The sequence below is a fragment of the Cuculus canorus genome, chromosome 1 (genome assembly GCF_017976375.1).
Source record: "Cuculus canorus isolate bCucCan1 chromosome 1, bCucCan1.pri, whole genome shotgun sequence".
In the NCBI taxonomy this organism is placed as follows: Eukaryota; Metazoa; Chordata; class Aves; order Cuculiformes; family Cuculidae; genus Cuculus; species Cuculus canorus.
In genome coordinates, this window is record NC_071401.1 from 96,638,810 (window position 1) to 96,655,380 (window position 16,571).

General features: G+C 37.3%; 1 protein-coding gene across 5 annotated transcripts in view; it reads right to left on the reverse strand.

Annotated features, from left to right (window-relative positions):
* ITSN1 (intersectin 1) overlaps positions 1-16,571 on the reverse strand; it is a 133,389-nt gene that overhangs the window by 39,507 nt on the left and 77,311 nt on the right. For 4 of the 5 annotated variants that reach the window (XM_054052039.1, XM_054052021.1, XM_054052029.1 and 1 more), the window contains 6 exons: positions 14,631-14,645; positions 8,272-8,516; positions 6,512-6,671; positions 5,491-5,696; positions 4,785-4,867; positions 2,697-2,863 (listed from right to left, as the gene is read on the reverse strand). In XM_054052039.1, the coding sequence (XP_053908014.1) occupies positions 2,697-2,863; positions 4,785-4,867; positions 5,491-5,696; positions 6,512-6,671; positions 8,272-8,516; positions 14,631-14,645 (876 nt within the window). The remainder of the gene's footprint in view (positions 1-2,696; positions 2,864-4,784; positions 4,868-5,490; positions 5,697-6,511; positions 6,672-8,271; positions 8,517-14,630; positions 14,646-16,571) is intronic. The other variant, XM_054052037.1, reaches the window with a different exon arrangement.

Sequence of the window (16,571 nt, forward strand, 5' to 3'; positions counted from 1 at the left end):
AAAAATGTTCTGTCACAAAAGTTCAAAGCAAATTTAACATTAACTAACAAGAATGTAGCTGAGGTTAAGACTATGATGTATGTGAAGAATTACTGGCAGGGCTGAACTATAAACCCATATCCTGGACTGTAAAAAAGGAGCGCTTTTCTTAAGCACGTAAATTTCCTGCTACAGACCCACAAAGACCTTCACCGCCACAACAGAAACGATGTTGCACCACTAGGAGGAGAATGAAGCTGCTAGATGCATGGGCAGAGTTCAGAATTTCTTGTCCAGACTCACACAGAGCTCTGTTGTCAGGGTAAACCTATACCCTGCCTAACACCACAACTCACTGCTATACAAAATTTACTCTGTCAAAAAGACAAGCTAGTCTGCTGTGATGGGCTCCACAGTGCCACAGCTACAAAGCTTCTACTAACTGAACCACTAAATACTCCACTTCTAGCCTGGGACCTCATCTAACTCTCTGCTGCTCCACAGTCACTAGATTCAACACAACTAAAAGGTAGGAATGAGCACAGGTACGTTCAAACCCATATACCATAAATAAGGTATGATGTTTCACTTCAAAAATCAAGTATTTAACATAAAGTCAGCTAAGAATGCAGTTCAAAACCAGCTGAAGCTAAACTAAGCCAATGCTGAGGCAATCTTTCCTCCTCTACTACTCTCCTCTGTTACTAATTTTGGTACCGACGTTTTTCTACCTCTTGCTGAACTGATTCAGACCATCTTATAAGTATATATCACTTCTGCTAGACTAGTCTGCTCTGCTTAGCATCCTGCACTGGCTATTAATGAGTCAGATGAAAGATGGTGGCAACAATCGAGGCAGGAAGGACAGTACCTGTGCTCACTTTGAATTGCTTACATACAATCATTTTTTATCACGATTGGTGTGGCCAGAAGGAGTAGAAAAATCATTGTGCCCATGTGTTCAGCACTGGTGAGGCTGCACATCGAATCCTGTGTTCAGTGTTGGGCCCATCAGTACAAGAAGGGCATTAAGGGACTGGCGCGCATCCAGAGAGGGGAACGTACCTGGGGAAGGGGCTGGAGAACAAGCATTATGAGGAGCAGCTGAGGGAACTGGGATTGTTTAGCCTGGAGAAAAGGAGACTGAGGGGAGACCTCATCACTGCCTACAACTGCCTGAAAGGAGGGTGTAGAGTGGTGGGTGTTGGTCTCTTCTCCCAAGTAACAAGTGACAGAATGAAAGGAAATGGCCTCAAGTTGCCCCAGGGGAGGTTTAGACTGGATATTAGGAAAAATTTCTTTACCACAGGGGTTGTCAAGCACCCTAAGAGGCTGCCCAAAGAAGTGGTGGAGTCACCTTCCCTGGAAATACTTAAAAGACATGTAGATGTGGTGCTTAGGGACATGGCTTAGTGGTGGCTTGGCAGTGTTAGGTATACGGTTGGAGTCCATGATAGTAAGCGTCTTCTCCATCCTAAATTGTTCTACAATACTAGTCTATGAAATTACAGCCTTAATGTTGTCAGAGAAGCATACCTCACAACACAAGGGGAACAATTAATCAAAACAGCGACAGGATTTCTCCAGTATAAGACTGATTAGTTCTTAAACTAGTAGTGTAAGGGATGGAAGATCATTGTTAGAGGATGCAAAAAATAGATGAGAAAAGTTTCAAAAATGTTTCTGGAAGCAATATCAAAATACTATTTCTCCCAAGGACTGTAATACTAACTGTCATAATTTATTTTTTTAATCCTGTCTCAGAGTACGTTACGGAAACTTCTCTATTATCCAGAAATGTATTACTAAAAGGCTTTCTCCAGTATGTATTTCACTACAGGTTTTATTCTTTCTCTTTTCCATCAAAAGACATAATTTGAAAGAGTGACTTTGCTCAAGCTCTGTATTGCACACAGTCTTTCATTGAGTTGCGTCACATAGACACAGAATTCAGGACTTGTAGGAAAACCCTTACCACCTAGATTTCTAAAAATACTGTTTTTTAAAAAAAAAATTTACTTATTTATTTTTAAAACTTATTATTCTTAGAGACATAAACAACAACTCCTTCTCATCAAAAGATTAGTATTGCATTCAACTATGACTCTAAGCTAATTCCTACTAGAAGACGAATTATCCTCTCAAACAAGTGAGGAATCTAAATGAGAAAACATCTTTCTTTAGAATGCTTAAAAAAGAAAGAAAAAAATACGGACATGTTCTATCAGATTAATCCAAGACAAAAATCAGATTAAACAGAAACTCTATTATTCAGTCACAGACTTTCATATAAATATAGTTAAGTAAGTTTCATTGCAAACTTTGTTCCCCTTGATTGCATGAAAACAACAAGGGGGGGGGAATAATAGACTGAAATATTACTCTCTATTTTGGAAAAAATAATGGCAGTAAGATACAGCTCAGTCATCAAAATCTTACCTGGGGAACAAAGTAGTCATAGCTATTCTGATTCATCTCCATAAAACTAGCAAGTTAATAGTTAAAATATTGAAAACTCATTTTAACATATGATTCACAAACTTATTTACAGCATTACATTTTAAAATGCAACTATTATTGTTTTGCCTTTCCAATCCCACATTCAGCAAAACTGCAAAATATTTTTTCTTCCTTTATATCCCCTGACTTACAACTACAACACCAAATAAAGCATATCTCCTCTTGCTCAATTTTATAACATTGCAATAAGTCTCTACCTCAGAATCTTTGAGTCTCACATAATTAGATGGGAAAACTCCTGATTTATCACCCAGTGTTCCTGTCCACCAGTCGCCATCTTTCTTTGTCACAAGAATCATATCGCCTTGTTGAAAAGTTAGGTCTCCTTGTTCAGAACTCTCATAAGTATACATAGCAATATACTCTGTAAGAGGGAAATAAATACAGAATATGGGAAAACACTTGATAAACTGCTCAATTATCAACTGAAAAACTTAACTAATATAATGTAGTCTATACATGGGCTATAGAGAAGACAAATCTATTCATTACTAGTCACAGAAACGTCAATATTTAATGCATAAGATTGTATCTATCAGAACTAAATACAATTTATCAAAAAGCTGCTTCTGGAGTTTTTTTGTAAAACAATTTGCTAGTAGAATTAAAACGTACATGAATTATTCATTTGTATCAGAAATTAATCTGAAAACATGTTTCCCAATGGTTTCTGTTATGTGCTGACAACTAGAATTTTCAGTCGGGGATGCAAAGTCACAGTATCCAAATATCTGTAGATACAGGCTTCATTCTACATACGCTGTTTGCCCCTCGTATACAATGAATTCTTTCATTACTTGAAGCTCTGCATGAACGGCACACATCTCATTGCATCTTACGCAACAGATGGCTCGGAAATGTTAAGACAAAGCCTGAATGTGTTCTATTTTGTTAAAACACAGTCAACTACTCAGTATTCAAGTGCAAAACCACTAGGCTAGACCAATATTGAGAAATGCAATGCATAATTTGACCACAGAACTACATGAAAAATTGCACATACATTATTACAAAGAAGATTTCAGACAATTCAGTAACATTTTCTATATATCTCGATACATTCTTATTTAACTAAGCATTATCACACTTCACACAAAACAGATATCTGAAGATTGTATTCTCTGTTTCTAGGTCCAGCTCTGGACTGAAGAGCAGTTCACAATATCTCAAGAAGACTTCCATGCATATGTAACAAAAATATTCAAGTATTTCACTGCAGCTGGTAATTGTTCTATTTGCTTGAATACTAAATGTGACTAAAAAGCTTAACTCGAGGAAGGTCAGCAAGAATTCAAACCATAATTACTATCTTTAAAGAAAGCTAAGGCATGGTTTGTTCAACAACTGCAGCTGAGAGCACACATCTGTTTGTAAGCTTGTGCACGTGAATACATGTTAAATATTATAACGTATGCTATACACTCGATTTTTCTTAAATCTTTTAAATGTAATAGAAAATGCTAAATCCATGCTTTATTATTTCTTAAAAACAAAGGATTTTCTGGATATGTTTTACTAAAAGATTGTGTTCCTTTTTAATACAAACATAATTGGACATATCCCATACATTATATACAAATGTTCATTTGTAACCCATATTTAGATTCATTGATTTACTCTGACTGTGATTTAAATTAAACTAGCTGAGTCTGCACTGAAGTGGATTAAGAATGCTCACACAGTCCGTTAACACAGGTCATGTGGAGACATTAAGCTCCAGCTGAAGGGCGACAACAGCCCGCAATGCAAGTCTTTTTCAACCTTTCAGAGGCCTCACAATTACCTGTCTGTGATCCAGGCTCCATTTTATAAATGATGAGTAGCCTTGACCGTAAGAATCAAAAGATTCTATAACTGATTGCAATTTCTTTAATTAAGTGATTTAATGAAAGATTGGAAATGAGCTTTGAGTGAAATTGAGACACGTGTTAGTAATTCCTGACATACTGAAGTGTATACATGTACAGATGTACTTACATGGCTCTCTGCAAAACCCCATTCCAGATCAGCAATTGTTACAGAAGTATTTATACAAGAAACAACACAAACTACAGAAGATATTTTAACAGCATGTGAAATTATTTCTTCTATATACAGCATATACAAATTCTCACTACAATACTTTTAAATCATTCTAAAGGCAAATTGATCTGCAATTCAGTTTTAACAGGCCAAATCTTAAAATACTAAATCTGTTTCTAGGCTCATTTCTGGTAGTAAGCACACTGATTCTATTTAATTACACAGTAAAATGCTATCAACGCTATTCAGTTTGAAATGCTTACCTTCACCTGACATAGTTGCTTTTGTTGCTGGTGATGCTACTCTTTTCAGACTAGCAGGACTTTCTGAGGAACCAGAATCCATGCTTTAGAAGAAAATAATGGTTATTTAAGAAATTAAATCTCTTCAGAAAAATTACTATATTTAAAAACTAAAATAAATAAATGTAATCCATTGCATCCATAAGCAACTCCCTACATCTTAAAAGACAAGACAGTAAATGTGCATAGCATTCTCATTTGTATTATTAATGTTAATGTGGCCTTCACATTACACAGAATCAGGTTTCGATTGTTTTATTCTCAAAGACTAATGGTAAGGGATTAAGTTTTGAGGTATACCTTTCTATTTTGGGGAAAGATATGACTTACAGTTGCAATTCATAAATTCCAATACACTATTTTTTTTTCTTGAAAGCCACATAAAATTAGGACCGTCCATTAAGGTTTAGATCTCTTGCTGGTGATGCCTGACCAAATAAGAACTGAGGTCAGTTTTCTTATTCCTCACACAAATTTCCAGGTCTGGAAGTCAAAATCCCCAAGAAGAGAGTCGTATATAAAAAAAAAAAACAAAACAAAACAAACAAAAAAAACCCAAACATTTTTACAGAGTAGATTTTAAACTTTAAAATTCAAGTGTGCAACTCTTCATATTATCTAACTATTACAATGTAGAAGTAAAGTATGGTAAAAGCAAATAAATTACCTTGTTGACTTCCTAATTGGGCCTGAAATAAGCTTCACATATGATTTAGGAAACCACCCCTTTTGTCCTTGAACCTCTCCAAACCACCACATATCCTGCTGCTCCAAAACTGTGATGATATCATTTTTGTTGAAATTAAGGTGATTGTCTTTTTTTGCTCTCCAAGGATACAAAGCCTGAGCTTGAAGCCCCTCCACTTTTTCACCCTAATGAAATTTTAAGAGAGACAAGTCAATCATGCACCACCTTTCATAAAGCATGCTCAGGGAGTTATGTTCTTATGCTACTTACAAAGCAACGAAATACACAAGCTCTTCCTCCACTGCATAAAGCAAAGTAAGTCTATTCAACTTAAAGTAATACCAGAAATGCTTACAATCCTCCTACATTTCTATCTGTTAACACATAATCAATAAAGTATAAGATTATCAGGGGTTTCACTTAACAAGTTAAAGTTCCACAATTAAGATATACATATAACAAACCTTCATGAAGCTATTTTGGCAGGACATAATGTAAATTTTATAGCAAATGAGGCTTTGCAGCAAGTTATTCATGCCAACTTTTTTTTTTGCTCCAAGATACTTAGCATTTCTCAGACCATATTAGCTTACAAGAACAGTATGTTGTTCAGTTGAGGAAAATGAAATGCCTTAACAGATGGACAGAGTTTTCGATGTGAAGCTTTGACTTAACTACATAATCCACTTCAGAGTGAAGGTTATTGCCATGTGATTTATAGAAGCCCTAAGTCAGTCACCCAAAACTGGCATCCTGCCACAACATTAAGATTGGACCATCAAAGTCTAAAAACGATAGCAAGGAATTGCAGAACAGAAAACGCTTCATGTTAAATTCTGCTACGGATTTTGCAAATGGCTGCACTCTACCTGTTGATCACTCCAAACTGAAATAGCTTACCTATTGCAGGGGATTGTTTTAACGCGTGACCTATGTTCATACTTTACTTTCCAAACATTTGTGCTGGGTCAGAACAGTTTTAATGAATATAGGTGCTCACCTGCCCCAAGACAGGAGAGGGAGATGATCCTGTAACGGTGGCGGGAGTGAAGGCTGATCGCTGCCGCAGCTGCCCTGCACTGGGAACAGTCAGAGACGGCTGAGCTGCCCAAGCATCCCAGTTATCTGTCTCTGGTTTCTCACTGCTGTTTGTTGGCCAGCTGAAATAAAGAAAATGACTTAATTTCTAGTGCTTTCAACTGAATAAAAACATAACACTGTGCAGAAAAAAGAAATTCTACATTCTACGTTAATTTCTTTTAATTGAATATTTTATGAGCATCGTAACTCTCAGGTCTAAGTAATGCAATCAAATGCAGACTAACAATAAATTTATTTTAAAAAGGCAATGAATAATACAGTTGCTTGTACTTGCTACTTGAGGCCATCTGTTCCTGTAATTTAGTTTCATTTCTTAGCTGTGCCCCAATACAACAGAAGTTCAAGTACTGCAGTCTGTATTTTACAGTGGAAAGAGGTAACTTAAAAGAAAAAAACCCATAATTTTCTTCAAAACTGGCTCGAAATCTTCACACCTGCATGTCACTGACCTCTCACATCCCTTTCCCTTTCATATCATTTTGCTGCTTCTCACTCAAATCTTTGCCTTTTTCTTTTGCTTAAAATAATTTCCTACTGACTTGTTTGAATTCTTTAGAGTTTTATGCAACTTCCACCTATTTATTATCTCTCATTCTTTAAAATGCCTACTAAATCTCATATTCCACATCTCCGCCTCCAAATACCAACTTAAATAAAATCCCCTGAACTCAAGAAGTATAAACAAAGTACCTATCTTTAACCTAAGACTCCTCTGCCTGGTGCTTATGCCGTTAGTTGGACTAATCAATTGTTGCTCATCTGGATTGCAATAGCATCCAAATGCCACAACCATCCCCAGCCCTATATCATGGCAAGGACAGTGTTATTAGTACAAATGCTCCGGGACTAACTTCGTATTGAAATTGAATATTAATTCTTAAGAAAAGCATGAAAGCATGCGCTATCCACCTAGGGTAGAAACAGCATGATTTGAAACAAAATCTAGCATGTGGCCAAAGATCCATAGGAAGCTTAAGATTTAGTCTTGCATCCCCCCCAAAAAAGTAGTGTAGTCAAACAAAGTTTAAATAACTGTAAAAGCTACTGTGACCCATTTGATAACTTTTTTTAATTAGACCATATCATGTACAGTAATATTGCACTAAGATATTTAGATATTAATTTATAAATATATATTCTATGATCAAAAGATAAGATAATTACTACGTAAACTCCTGTGCAGGGTTGATAATGCTGCAGAGTGCATTGAGATAACAAGACATCTAGCAAAGGGCACATGTTCTACTTGCATCAGTTTTACTAATGTGAGAAGGAATTAATAAATCATCTTTTCATGTTAACTCTGTCACTATCATATTTTGCCTAATCCATGTTGGAAACCTTCAAGAGCACTGGTGTCAACTAATTTAAGAGAAGGAAGGTAAACACCTTGGGATTTCCACCATGTTACCATTCTCACTTAAGAATATCTCCTGTTTGTGACACATCCTTTTGCATTGCTCAGGCAGATATGATGGGAGATTGGTTAAAGATCCACTAGACTGCAATTTTTGCTATTTACTACAGGCAAAAATATTTTACTTCAAACAAGCTATTTTTATTTTGCAACCTTGATACTTTGTGTTAAGTGTCACCACCGTCAAATTGGTTAAAAAGGACTTTGCCACATTCAAGGTGATAATCAGTACCCAAACATACGTTGAACTGAAGTCTGCCCAGTTATTGGCAATTGTAGCACACTCTGTAGAAGCAGGAGTTCCTAGTGATGTAGTGGTTTCATGCACAGAAACTTTAGGCGCAGCAGTCGCCTCAACTGCTGGCTTTACAGAAGCTGGAACTTCATTTTCAGGTATTTTCTCTGCATAGTTTGCAGGGAACCATCCAGTTTTGCCCTTCAATTCTCCACCAAGCCACCCTGGTTCTCCAGTCTGGCTTTCATCCACCTGTAGATGCGTTAAGTCAGAAAGTTAAAAAACATAACACCCTAATGAAATTTTTACGTAAATAATCCATCTTATCCAAAGTAATTACCTGTCTCTAGTTACAGACACATGACTCCCACTCCATTACAAACACAAGTTTCAGTTAGGCAGATTTATTGTTACTAAATTTACTTTTGGAGGATTATGTTGACAGCTATTTCCTTATTTATTAATACTTCATAGAAGGAACATTTTACAACACAATACTCCTATGTAAGTTTTTTTCTTTCCCCCAAGCCAAAATTAAAAGTATTTCTTTGTGATGAGGTAAAGAAGCTTATTTCAGTCCCAATGCATAGGCCAAGCATGGTTTTGAACAGTTGCTTGAAAGTCTGTCAGAGTTCACAAGAACTGGGAGAAGTGAATTCTAAAGAAATCCCTTAAATATTGATATTTCTGGTTTAACTAATACAAATATAGTTTTTAAACAAATTTTGTAGATTTTCTCTTGCAGAAAATACAACAAATAGACACAGCATATAAAAAACACCATCAAATTTAAAACAACACTCAAACAATTTAAAACAAATCCACAGATTTGCTAACATATTTATTCCATGGTTAAGCTTTCACATATAAATTTGCAGGCCTCTCTTCTCCCTTACTCTGATATCTTTGCCAAGCCATAGAGGACTGGATGAAACAGGGCTATTTTTGCAGCTGTATTTACATTCCTACTTATTGATTATTATAATCATGCTAAGCTATGATTTTGCAAATTTCATACTTTTCTGTTAACTTCTCTTCAGCATTTCACACATTTGCTCTGCAAGCTCCACTGACAGACTACTGTCTTAGTCTCCTATTTCAACAAACGTTATCAGTTGAAATTGTGAGCTGCAGCTAACCACGTTCAGGAAGAACTTCAGAACAAAATTAATTCACTATTGCTTCCCCTGGTGAATTGATTTGATGGCTGAACACCTCCAAGTCAGAGGCAGTTGCAGACGCTTTAGGAGAAAAAAGACAATAACTGAATTGGGTAATAATTTTGGTAGATTTGGTGTTCCGTCTATCTAATCTCTTTGATGCTTCAAAAGAATCTCAGTTTTCAAGCAACTCTTACATGTTCAGTAAGAATATTCATGTTCAACCTGGAGAAGAGAAGGCTGTGACGAGATCTTATAGCAACCTTCCATTACCTGAAGGGGCTACAAGAAAGCTGGGGAGGGACTGCTTACAAAGGCTTGTAGTGATAGGTTGAGGGGCAATGGGTATAAACTGGAGAGGGGCAGATTTAGACTAGACATAAGGAAGAATTTCTTCACTATGAGGGTGGTGAGGCACTGGCACAGGTTGCCCAGGGAAGCTATGGATGCCCCATCCCTGGAGGTGTTCAAGGCCAGGTTGGATGGAGCCTCGGGCAGCCTGGTCTGGTGGAAGGTGTCCCTGCCCATGGCAGGGGGGTCAGAACTGAATGACCTTTAAGGTCCCTTCCAACCCAACCCATTCTATGATTCTATGATATGAATAGGGTTTGCACCTTTGACATGCAAATAACACCTACTTTGTACAATAATTTGCTGTGCATAGCTACAGATTCCCTAGCAACAGTCAAGTCAGCAGTAAAACTAGTTAATTAAGTCAGTTTACCAACCCCAGAGAGTGGCTGGGTTTTGGCAAGACTTTCATCTGTTTAGGCCAGTAGCAATCAGTATTTCAAAATACTTATGAGTTTCAAATGACAGTATAACTCAAGAGTTGACTGTGACAGACACAGGACAACAGACAGAGATGCTTCAATTTGTACTTGTAAATCATCTGACAATTTTTCCTAAAAATCCATTGTCAATGTGAAGGATGTGTTGATTACAGAATGCTCTGTGAGCTATGGAGTAAGAAGTGGTACCCTATTCTGTCAAAGGGGTTTTCAGTATATGACATAATAGAAAAATAACGTTTAGTAGTGTCTCAAGCCAGATGCTTCTGCAGTTGGAAACACACCTACAAATTCACTGTATCGATTTTAACAAAATAAAACCCAATCAGCCGCTTGTTTGGAGGAAAACAACAAACCAAAACTAGTGGGAAAAAAAAAGGTACAATGGTGGAAAGTAATCACTCTAGGCTAAAGATTGCCTAGAAGTGACTGAAAAGCAAAGCCTCTGTCCCTGGACTAGTCATTTGAGCTCCTGATGGATAGCTTTGCATTAGGCCAGTTGTTGACTCTCCCACTGCCTCCAATTGTAATCTGTATCCCACGCCCCTGTTTTGGTGCAAAACAATCCATTATTTCTGCTTTTTGTTGAGCCCATCTTCTGTCTCAGTCCCCACTAATTCAAAGCAAACCCAGAAATAAATGGACTACATGCTTGACCGGTTCAATGTGGTTTTACTGCAGTGCAGAACAAAATTGCCACTGCAGCACTGAAAAGGACTTATTGTTAAAGCAGCAGTATGAGTGATGAAAGGTCACAGCAGAGGGTGAATCTTGGGGAAAAGAGAGGGACAAATGGATTATCAGTACCTGATGCTAAATTGAATAATCCAAGCAGTCACAAGGTTTCTACTTGCATGCAATTGGTAAAGGTAGTAACTACAATCACCACCATACATAGGAATCAGGACAGAAAAGTCAAAACTCTGTATGGAGATGTTTGAAAAGGGGCATCTTTGAAATGAATCACAGTCATACAGAAACACCTACGAATTTTCAGAAAGAAATGTTTTGCACAAGCAGAGGGGGGGAAAAAAACCCTACCAAGGAGTTTTAAAAACAAATGATTTAATGTCCCTTTAGAAGACAGTTTTAAGTTAAACTCACTCATGAAATAACCTACTAGGTTAATTAAATTTATGCTTATTCAATCCACTTAAGTATTTATACATAATCATGAAAAGGCACTTAGAAGGATAATTTTAACTCTAACATTCATTTTAAAAGCCTGATTTCACAGTTATTAAAAAAAAAATAACTTGCATCTGTTTTTGTAGTACAGTATGTAACTTGAAATTAACTCCTTTGAAGCTTTTTAAAATTCATTTGTTCCAATTTCCTTATATTTTTAATACCCACCATCCTGAAGTCCCTACAAACAATCTATGCCAGACTATTTTTTCCAAAATACAACTAGACTTCAAATGTACACCTAAAAAGAGAATTATAGCACGTGTGGTTTTATTTGTCACTTATTCAACTGTACTTTAGAGCCACAGCTTACAGCTACTTAGTTCCAGAAACTAAAGTGACAGGAGTAAGAGCAACACTACTCTTAGCAGCAAAAGCAATAGGTTGAGATGTCCAGATGGAGATCGGCAATGAGAGGTGTCCCTCAGGGGTCTGTTCTGGGGCAAGTGTTGTTTAGTTTCTTCATCAATTACATAGACAATGGGATTGAGTGCACCCTCACCAAGTTTGCAAATGACACCAAGCTGAGTGGTGAGGTTGACACCCCTGAGGGACGGGATGCCATCCAGAGGGACCTGGACAATCTGGAGAAGTGGGCTTGTGAGGAAACTCAAAGTTCAACAAGGGGAAGTGCAAGGTCCTACACCTAAGTCCGAGCAATCCTCAGTATTGACACAGGGTGGGGGAAGAAGAGATTGAAAACAGACCTATGGAGAGGGACCTGAGGGTCCTGGTGGATGAGAAGCTGGACACGAGCCAGCAATGTGTGCTTGCAGCCCAGAAGGCTAACCATATCCTGGGCTACTTCAAAAGAAGTGTGGCCACCAGGTCGAGGGTCGCGATTCTGCCCTTATACTCCACTCTCATGGAACCATACCTAGGAGAACTGCATCCAGCTCTGGACATGGGGACCTGTGGGAGTGGGTCCAGACGAGTGACACAAAGATGATCAAAGGCCTGGAACACCTCCCTTATGAAGAGAGGCTGAGACAGTTGGGGTTGTTAAGCTTGGAGAAGACCCCAAGGAAACCTTATTGCGGCTTTTCAATACTTAAAGGGGCTTATAAGAAAGATGAGGAAAAAACTTTTTAGCAGGGCCTATAGCAACAGGACAAGGGGTACTGGTTTTAAACTAAAAGAGAAGTTTAGACGACATATTAGGAAGACATTTTTTACACTGAGGATGGCAACTGGAATAGATTGCCCAGTTACTGCTCCATCCCTGAAAACATTCAAGGTTAGGTTGGATGGGGCCTCTCAACAACCTGATCTACTTGAAGGTGTCGCTGCTTACTGCAAAAGGGTTGGACTAGATGACCTTCATGGTCCTTTGCAACCCAAATCATTCTATGATTCTATGAGTTAGTATCTGTGTCAACAGAAGCAGCTGGCTTTGCAGTGGCCTACTCTACTTTAACCTGGCTTGTGTATCACTAGCAGCACATGCACACTAAAGAGAAGCCCCGTTTTACAGTCGATACTCACTCTACAAATGAAGCCAAACAGTAATATTCTCACAAAAAGTATTTTATCAAAGCTAAACGGAGTACCATCATCTATTTCATTTAACTATCTATCCATTAAATGACCACTTGAATTCTATTCCACTCGCAGGCTTTTGATCTGGATATTTTGAGACTACTGGAACTCCTGTTGTAATGCCGAGTAAAAGCTCTGCAGGCCAGAGGCCACAAGCTGATTACACGTACACAGGATGTAACACAACAGGGCTGTCTACGTGTCTAATACAAAGAACATTCATTCTAACTTTCACAATCAATAACTAACAAAACTGATGGAAAAACTATCATTATGAATGTTTCAGGCTTTCCATGGAAGTTTCTTTATGAACTTCCTGTTTAACTTATGTTCTCCTGCTATCAGAGCAACTACAGTTCAGTAATTCAATAATTCACCTGTATTTCATTGAATTATGCTTAAGTTTAAATAAGCTATGTTATACAAAATACTATCAACAAGAATAGAATCCTCTCATTGACTTCAAGCTGGTGCCTAGCAGCAGCAAATGCCAGCAGGACTTGCTTTGTTAGAGCTATCCAAAGGAAAAACAAAACAATTCCCCATATTGTATACATATATTCATACACATAATAGAAACTTAACTTCTTGAACAGTCACAGCCCTGAAAAGGGGCATGGCTTTCCTGGCTCAGAATATTTGTTCTCAGACAAAAGCTTGGTTAAGTTATAGTTAGGATTATGAATCAATCTAGCACACAGTGAAAGAAATTCCAAGTACACAGAAAAGGTCAGAATCAGAGAAAGCAGAAGTCCAAGTTAAAAGAAAATACAAAAAAAATCCTGTAATTTAAAAAAAAAAAAAAAATAGCCCACACCCCATGCATCCTCTAAACCATTACACAAGATAAATCAGTGCTACAAATAACTAACAAGTACTGGAAAGCCAGGGAGAAAACAACCCTAAGCAAATTTACAAATACTTTTCCTTTCAGAATAAACCTTCATCCTTCTCCCTCATTTCCACCAAGACAGTTCTCAAGATTGACACACAGTGTAAAAGTGCATTACACCGTTGTAAAAACTATTTACAAGCTATACATCTATTAAAGCCACAAGTCATTCTGACATAATGAATTCTGCAGTCCTATTTACATCCAGGATTTAGGCCTGCTTCCCATGTGCACAGCCCATGGATTTGGGCTTCAGCTGGATTCTTTGTTCACAGTAGTTACAGTTTGAGTGGTATCTTCTGTACAGTTATACGATTACAGGACATGATTGCACAAGCCCACACACACATTTGTGGTGTTAAAATGGTGAAGTGTTGAATTTGCCAATGTTAGATAACAGTTATTCTAAGCAATACATTGATTCTGTTGCACACAGTAAACTCCTAACTGTATACATCAGCTTAACTACAGAGTTGCATTTATGTCATAAATTAGACACACTTTAACATGTAAGCTTGTAAATTATTATTTTCCAAAAAACATAACTGATCTGCACCTTTTAGAGCCACAGGACACGACAAACACTTAAGGACAGAAGAGTCTATGAGTGCAAATGCACATTATCAAAAGTAAGTTCTGGTCCCTTGCACTTAAATTACTTTTGACAATGTGAGCTAGTTTGTTAATTCTACCCTAAGGTGAACTCAAAAACAAGTCAACTACATGGTAACAAAATCTGTGTTTATGAAAATGAATAAACTGCATAGACTTCCTAACAGTCATATAGCACACTTACCCATTCCCTTTTAACCTCCATCGGGAAAGCAATGATTTAAAGCAAGGCAGAATTATAACACATTTCACAGAACTGTCTTATTACCTTTTCTAAGAGTAGCCCATTTAAAGCAATTACTACAGAGCAGGAGATAAATCTCACAAGAATCAGTCATCAGGTATCAAGTTTAATTATTGTCAAAAGTAAGTTAAATAAAGAAAATTGCGCGTAGTTACACAACGTTTGTAGAGTAAGTTAAAAAAAGCCCAAAAGTAACATACAGGAAGACTCAAATTACCTGAAAGTCTCTCATTTAAAATGGATTAAGTGTTCCTTAAAATCATATATTTCTAACAAAAAATATTATTTCCTGCAAGTATAATAGTGATCACTCCTCCTCAAGGAAAAAATAAGTTTACTTGTAAGCCTAGGCTACAATCTCTTTCTCAAGAAAGCAAGACAATACAGCACTTTTCAACAGCCTAAGGACACTCATATACCTGTATCCCCTCTCACTGAGCAGCTGACTGACCAATATTATTTCTTGATGCACAGTAACACATTGTATCGTTATTCCCAATGCCTCTTCCTGAGTCCTTCAGTACTGCTACTAGTTCAGGATTCAACTTCATTTTTCAAAAGCAGATTACAATGTCACAAGCACTTCAGGGTGACAAAACTGAATCGATAAAAAAAACTCAAACCAACCAAAAAGGCTGAGAGATGAAGGCTCATGTCCCCAGAACACAGGCTTTTGAAAAACTAGTTATCATTACAACCTCTGAGAGTATACAACGTATACTTTTTCCAAAATCCATTCTTACTGAACTGTGCCAAAATGCAATAGCTCTTAACATTTATTTGGTTAGGTAGAACACTGTAAGGAATACAGTTTCCCACAGTGAATAAGTTATCATGTAATAGCTATACTAGGAATCTTCATTATTAATAGACACGCGCATGTTAAAATCATACTAGCAATTTATTAATATACACTTTTAATAACTGCAGTAATTAATAGCAGGACTATAATTTTTGTGGTAATTAGTGACAAAAGCAGAAAACTGCCTTAGGCTTTAACACTTAGGCTGACCACATCCTTGTATCACATCACCTACTTACAAAAAAAAAAAAGGAAATTATTCTGTATCAGCATGCCTGCAATCAGATTTTTAGGTTTTGAAGTTTGTTTTTTAGAAATGACATTTTATCTACTGTATGTCCTCTTTAAAATAAATGCTGAAGTATCTTACAAAAGAGTTAATTAGATAAAAAGAAAAGAACAGAGTAAATTATCATATAAACAACTCCAAGTTACAATTATACTATAACACTACATCAAAAATGGTCACCAGAAGAGTGGTATAAAAAATTTCCGGTATTACTGAAGTATCACCACCATACAAAGGCTATGTTTGTGTTCATGATTATGACAGAACTGTAGCCAGTTTGTAGTTTAGCACAACTGTTTCACATAATATTAAACTGGACATTGCATTCTTTTAATAAAGGCAACTTTCCAAATTCAAAATTTTACACTGCTCTTCTACTATTCTCATAAAATGGTAAATTTCTTATTAGAAACATAATTCATGTTCAGTACCTGAAGGGGGCCTACAAGAAAGCTGAGGAAGGACTTTTTGCAAGGGTGTGTAATGACAGGACAAGGGGGAATGGCTTTAGATTGGAGGGGGGCAAGACTTAGATTGGACATTAGGAAGAATTTCTTCACCATGAGGGTGCAGAGGAACCTGCACAGGTTCCCCAGGGAAGCTGTGGGTGCCCCATCCCTGGAGGTGTTCAAGGCCAGGTTGGATGGGGCCTTGGGCAGCCTGGTGGCAGGGGGTTGGAACTGGATGAGCTTTAAGGTCCCTTCCCACCCTAATTGTTCTATGATTCTGTGATTCTATATGTTTAATCAAAGCCAGGTTTGATCGACACATAACGGTAGCATTATTCCCT